Consider the following 7500-nt stretch of genomic DNA (forward strand, 5'->3'; position numbering starts at 1 on the left):
ATGTAGTAATTGCCTGCCGGCTTTATCATCAACTTTTAATACTAGAAATTACCGATGCACTGTGTAGACTATCTTTCAAAGGTGACGATTAAACTCATGTGTCACTTTTCTGTCATACATTTGATCTGTTTACAACGGACAAATCAGCTGATGCGTCACATTTTGTACTACCTATATTTATCTTTTCAGTTGGTTATTGAAAGCTGGTTTTCACGAAAACCTTTCACACCATTTTTGAAGATTTGCATTGAATTATGCATATAAACTTATTTTATACCTCAAATGGTCTCAGATCTCATTTAAGCTTCTACTTCTTGTTAAATAGAACTTGTCAAGTGACAATAAAATAGAGCCAACATCTTTGACAATGAAGCCTTCAATCAAGGACTGTATTGCCAATAAACGTAAACATAAATGGGTTATTTCCCTTTATAATACAACTGAAAATAGTTTATTTTGATTATTTACATTTATAATATTTTGTATGAGTCTAATTTTTAAATAATTATTATTAAATAGGGAGCTGTAAGAACGCTGTAGGTTTTTTTAAAATGCACTAAGACTATTTTTGGAGTATTCATCTTGTATATTACAGAGGTGGGTATTTCCCATATTTGAACCAAAAGTAGTAGTAGTTGTTGTAGCAGTAGTAGTAGTATTAGTCACCTATGCTACAACCATCATCACAGCATTGGCACTGCCACAACCACTACCACCACATCATCATCATCATCATCATCATCATCATCATCATCATCATCATCATCATCATTATCACCACGACCATAAGAGCATCATCACTACAACCACTTATATCAACACTAGCATCAAAACAAGTACCTATTATGGTTGGGGTCTGTTGATCACTTCTTTGGGGTGTTTCCGTTGTTATTGGGATCCAGTGACGATTTCTTTAACAAAGGCCGTACTATTGCATGTTTTAATCTGTCTGGAAAACCGCCATATTTTTACACTTGCTGACATGATTGACGGCACGAATAGTTCTTTGAACTTTTTAAGCAGCCATGTCGGAACAATATCGGGAGAACGCGTTTTATTTGGGGTGACTGATAATAATATTTGAATTATCTCATTTTCGGAATGCAGGATCAAAGTACAATAGTGATTTGTTTTTGGTTTGATTATCTTGTGAAATTATTGCGCTTTGCGCTTCTTGACTATCAAGGTCATGACGTATCATTGCAACTGTGTCTAAAAAGAAAGTTTAAAAGTTTTCTGCCACTTGTTGTGGACAGTTTGACGTGGGTAATTATGATTCTAATGGCTCAGTTCTCAACATACTATTTATTAATTTGAACCTTTCTTTCGAATATTTTTTGAGTGTTTGTTCTGGCATTTCTCATGTGGTTTTGTTTACATTCCGAAATTAATTTATTCGTCAATCGTTTGGTTAGCTTTGTATATTGGCCTGTCTTCGTCTAATCCAGAAGATCTCCATTTTTTCTCTGCACGTCTGCGCTGGTATTTCACTTTTCTGTCTTCGTTGAACCAGTCAGTGTTGGGCCTGATGGTGATAGTTTTAGATTCCAGAGGTGCAAATTTATCCAAAATAGATAACAAAGTTGTGTTTCAAAAATTGTTAGTTTTTTTATTGACGTTCTTTTTCCTTTGGTAACTTTGTGATATCGGATTATATATATATATATATATATATATATATATATATATATATATATATATATATATATATATATATATATATATTTCATTTCTCAATTGTTCCATGTCAATGTTTTTGGTTTTACGGGTGACTATTTTTCTTTTAATTGCTTTTGGTTTTAAGTATTGCAAATTGCATATTATTATGCTGGGGTCTGCAGAACCATCATTGTCTACAGCTACAGACGAAATGGAGTCATCATCCATAATGCAGATCAGAAGGTCTAGAGTATATCCCTTCTCATGTGTGGGTTCATTAATACGTTATTGCAGGTTTAGGGATTTAAAGTTTTGAATAATCTATTTTACGGACGAATCGATTTCATTATCGATATGGATGTTAAAATCGTCTACGATCAATAGTTTGGAGGTCTGAAGGGCCAAATAGTAGTCAAATCGTAAAAATCATGTAAAAAGTGGCAACGCTCTTGCTTGGTGGTCGATAGACATACGGCGCCTTATTATGTTGACCATCGACCGTGACGTTGATTGTTCGATGTTCGAATGAATCGTACGTGTAACTTTCGATATTTTTACGGTGATATTACTTTTATAATATGTTATGTTATATGTTATGATGTTATGTTATATATTATGTTATGTTATATGTTATTTTATATTATATTATGTTATATGTTGTGTTATAGGTTATGTTTTGTTAGCTTTTCTCGCCATATTAATTACTCGATAAGCCTTTCATGACCAATTCAGGACAATCAGCTATCGTCCAGAGTAGGAGACCATACATAGAGAATCACTATACTTAATAAAAAATATAAGCAATTATTCTTTTTCTATTTACGGTAGTACCAACGTTCACCGTGTCACTTCCATTTTGAATCTCAAAGACTTTTATCTAATTCCCATTGAAGTCAGGAACCGATTACCGTAAAAATGTGGATACTGGTTAAAATTTTCTTTTCTTAGCAATTCCAGCACTGAAAAAGCTGCTAGAGTACACGTGTCAGAAATGCATATATATATATATATATATATATATATATATATATATATATATATATATATATGTATATATATATAGACACTTATAACACGTGTACTCTAGCAGCTTTTCTAGTTTATGTTATTACGAACAGGCGTTCATTTATTTTGATCACTATACTACTGCCGTAGTTGTTAATCCTGTTCGAAACTTGTTTTGTGTGGAAGACCGGTATTCTTTCCCATTGCATTGCTACACCCTCTCTCTCTCTCTCTCTCTCTCTCTCTCTCTCTCTCTCTCTCTCTCTCTCTCTCTCTCTCTCTCTCTCTCTCTCTCTCTCTCTCTCTGTGTGTGTGTGTGTGTGTGTCTGTGTGTTTTATGTTTTTATTTTTTAAAGGGTTTTACGGCGCTTGCAACACATGAAGGTCATATCAGCGCCAGTAAAAAGGAAGAAAATGGGATAGTAAAAAGTTCGAGAATTACAATTAAAGAACAAAATAAAAGGTAAGACAAAGGGGAATTGGTTCAAATAGGGAACAGATGTAGATTCCAAAAGCACACCGTCAAAGTACTTAGTTTGAGATCACCTAAAAGTCTCATCCAGACACAAGCACAGATCCCAACTAAGAGGAATACACTCAAATGTTTACCAATCATATAATATAATATGTAAATTAAACAATGCATAACATAGAGATGATTTACAAGGAAAAAAATATCATCTCCCAAAACTATAACTATACATTCGAATGTTTCCCTCCCAGCCAAGGAACTCCGGCAAGGATCAGGACAAAACTAAGTAATCTCATTCCAAGACAATGTCAGGAAACAATTGGAAAACGGGTAAGGGGGGCATAGAAGACAAAGCATGTACCTCCCTGCCCACTATGGAAGGTCAGGATCCCCACCCAGCTCGCTCTCTCTCTCTCTCTCTCTCTCTCTCTCTCTCTCTCTCTCTCTCTCTCTCTCTCTCTCTCTCTTTGCGATCCGCTTTCCACGAATTATATATTTTATTATCCCTTGTTTTCAGAAATGTTGACCAAATTGAAAACGATTGTTTGGATGATCATGATACAGGGAGGAAAGAGAAATCAGTCCTCAATTGGTTCATATTCGGACTCGCACCAATCCTTGCGCTTCCCCTGATTCTGTGTGTGGATGAGGCAGTAGGTGAAATTTTATTAAAGTCGCAGACTGTTAACCTGTTAACTGCCGTGCTCTGGAAAGACATGTATTTAAAATTTGGCCAGAAAACTCGTCCTTCGAATATCCATCGATGTAAATGACCCCCATCTTTGCCAAAACTCTCAACTCCGGGGCTTCGCTAAGTTCCAGGGTGAAGACTTTTTGCCATGATGAGGGTCATTTAAATTAAAACGATAGATATTTTAAGGACGAGTTTTCTGGCCAATTTTATTTTTAAAATGTCTTTTCAGGGTACGGCAAATGACTGGTTAGTACAGGATTCTTGTACTCTTATATTATGGAATTCTGGACGTGATCAAAATGAGAAATTAGAGAGCGGGCACTGGTGTAAGGCAAAGATCTGAAAAGTGTGTGTAAAAAAGTGCCAGACACAGCAAGAAAAAAATCCAAGAGAAAAGAAATCCCCGAAAATCAACCTTCCTCGACTGGGTATCGAACTTCAAACCTTACTCAATTCCCGTTTTTCCTTCCTCGAATCGACAGGCTAAGACGTGAATAGTTCTTATTCAATTATCTCTGAATCAGCCACGGTGACACAAACATTTTTGTTTCTGACACTGTTTCATACCCATCTTTCAAATCTTTGGCGACTCATGTCGTTTACTATTATTGGTGAGCTTTATTTGGACACATGCGTAGTAATATAAAAAGCATGAGAAACCGTTGTTAAATTGTTAAATTAAAAATTGCATGATCAGCAGTTTATAACAATAGTGTGTAAGTGTGTTATAGTATTACACATGTGTAATAGGTGTGTCAATTGTATTATTGTTGTGTGTTGTACACACTTTGCAGTTATTTTTAATTGTATTATTGTGTGTTTTACACACTTTGTAAGTATTAATGTCGTTAATATACATGTGTAGGAGAAACCGTTATTAAATTGTAAAATATGTATTATCATTTTATTATAGTAGTGTGTAAGTTTGTTATAGTATTAGATATATGTAAAACGTGTGTTAATTTTATTATTGTCGTGTGTTTTACACACTTTGTAGTTATTTTAAAAATTGTATTATTGTGTGTTTTTACACACTTTGTAATTATTTCTTAACATACATGCGCAGGAGAAACCGTTGTTAATTTGTTTAATATGTGTTATGATTATTTTATTATAGTGTAATTGTGTTATAGTGTAATTGTGTTATAGTATAAGATATATCTAATCCTTGTGTTGATTGTATTATTGTTGTGTGTTTTACACACTTTGTAATTATTTCCGTCTTAGATGTGCGACAGCTATATTGATAAGATTTAAAAAAATAGATAACAAAAAGTCCATGTTTTAATGTCATTGTCCTAATGTAATGTCTGTGAATAGATACGAAGATGCAACGTCACATAAGATAATAACACTCACTTTAAACAATGTTGATATATTTTAGAATAATAATAATCATAGGTTCAAAATTACTCATAATAGATCTCGCATCTCTATTCGGATTTGAACTTGAGACATTTTCGTGCGATAGAAAGACGCCTTACAATTTGATCAATAAAGAATCGTTGATTGAATACGACACATGGTCGTGAGCAAAACACTTCGTTGTTTTGTTGCTATCCTTGTCTTATGACACACTCGATACTCGTAAAAACAGACGGCAGGGGAATAATCTTCGTTCACTCGTCACGTCTTAATGGTACATCTATATTCCGTTCGTGTTATCACCCAATTGACAATGATGATTTGTTAACAACGGTCATCTCCAAGTGTAACCCCCCTCCTTCTTCATATTTTACAGTATAATTCAATAAATGGAATGCAGCTGCTCTAAATAATTAGTTCGAGTTATTTAGTCATTCACCACAAGACTTCGCGAAAACGTTATAGAAAAAAAAATACTATACTATCAATTTAAGTAACTGTGACTGTAATTTTGATTATCCCGCCTCATTGGACACTACATTCATTTTATTTTGTGTCACCTCACCATTACCATCGCACCATGAATTTAAAACTTCTAGCATCAAAAAAAAATTCCATTATTTAACTAAAAATATCTTGATATATACAAATGTTCATTAAAAATTAATTATCAAGCGTGTCCAATGATGCGACCGTAAAGATAATTTACCCTCCAAACGAAGAAGAGATAAATCAAAGATAGTGCAGGGTGTAACAAATACATTCGTTTCGTTTCAAGAAGTGAACTCAACACTGAAATTATGATGAACACTTTTATTCGATTCAGATTATTGTTAATAGAAAAACAGATTAAAGTAGATACCATGTCAGTCAAATCCCCTTTCTTCGTATTCCCCTTCTCTCTTTGAAAATGGATTTTAGAATCGATGATACCAAACGACTATTTTTCGAATTAACAAATTATGATCTGGATTTAATAAACCGTAATCACAGACACGTTAGTAATTGCATTGTCCTGATTTGGTGATGTCTGTGAATCTTAAATACGAAAATGTCCGAAATAACACGATGTCACGCACAATATTACTCGCGGTAATCAATGTTGATATATTTTTTTAATAATCATAGGTTCAAACTGACTTAAAATAGGTGTAATATCTCTATACAGATTTAATCATGAGAAGTTTTGTTTAATAGTTAAACGCCTTACCACTTATCAACGAAAGGGATCACCATATGAAATCGACACATGGTTATTTGGTGAATTTAGCAACAAAGTGTCTGTTTGCTGTCACCCTTGTCGTCTCAAACAATCAATTTTAAAGAATTATGTAATTTTCCCAGTGATTTACTGTACTGGGATGGAAGAATTATCATGTATAGTTGTGTTGGTTTTTTTCTTGGGTCATTTTTCTAAAGCGGGTCTTGTAGTTTGTAATTTCCGTCTTAAATGCCATTTGCTTTATTTTTTAAAATAAGACGACGGAGAATTTTATCTAATGCAATTAACGTAGGTAGCGTTCTTGTCTAGGTCTGGTAAAATAAATGAGATGACGCCATACACTTAATACAATCCCCGTAGACAATGTTGATATTGTAGAAACCTCCGGTATAGAGATTAGAACATGAATTCGAAATCAAGACGTTTTGGTATGGTAGTTAGACAATCTATCCATCGACCAATTAAAGCCTCTTCACTATGTGAATACGACTAGTAGATGGGTGCAATAGGAGGTGAATGTTTTCATTGAAAATTGTAAATCACTGGGAAAATTACATAATTCTTTAAAATTGATTGTTTGAGACGACAAGGGTGACAGCAAACAGACACTTTGTTGCTAAATTCACCAATAACCATGTGTCGATTTCATATGGTGATCCCTTTCGTTGATAAGTGGTAAGGCGTTTAACTATTAAACAAAACTTCTCATGATTAAATCTGTATAGAGATAGTACACCTATTTTAAGTCAGTTTGAACCTATGATTATTAAAAAATATATCAACATTGATTACCGCGAGTAATATTGTGCGTGACATCGTGTTATTTTGGACATTTTCGTATTTAAGATTCACAGACATCACCAAATCAGGACAATGCAACTACTAACGTGTCTGTGATTACGGTTTATTAAGTCCAGATCATAATTTGTTAATTCGAAAAATAGTCGTTTGGTATCATCGATTCTAAAATCCATTTTCAAAGAGAGAAGGGGAATACGAAGAAAGGGGATTTGACTGACATGGTATCTACTTTAATCTGTTTTTCTATTAACAATAATCTGAATCGAATAAAAGTGTTCATCA

General features: G+C 33.8%; 1 protein-coding gene across 6 annotated transcripts in view; it reads left to right on the top strand.

Moving 5' to 3' along the window:
* LOC144967212 (Na(+)/citrate cotransporter-like) overlaps nucleotides 1-7500 on the top strand; it is a 45542-nt gene that overhangs the window by 21730 nt on the left and 16312 nt on the right. For all 6 annotated transcript variants that reach the window (XM_078904156.1, XM_078904155.1, XM_078904154.1 and 3 more), the window contains one exon: nucleotides 3654-3789. In XM_078904156.1, coding sequence (XP_078760282.1) covers nucleotides 3654-3789 — 136 coding nt within the window. The remainder of the gene's footprint in view (nucleotides 1-3653; nucleotides 3790-7500) is intronic.

This window comes from Berghia stephanieae, chromosome 3 (genome assembly GCF_034508935.2).
Source record: "Berghia stephanieae isolate SIO BIC M18660-M18661 chromosome 3, UCSD_Bste_1.3, whole genome shotgun sequence".
NCBI classification, from domain to species: Eukaryota; Metazoa; Mollusca; class Gastropoda; order Nudibranchia; family Aeolidiidae; genus Berghia; species Berghia stephanieae.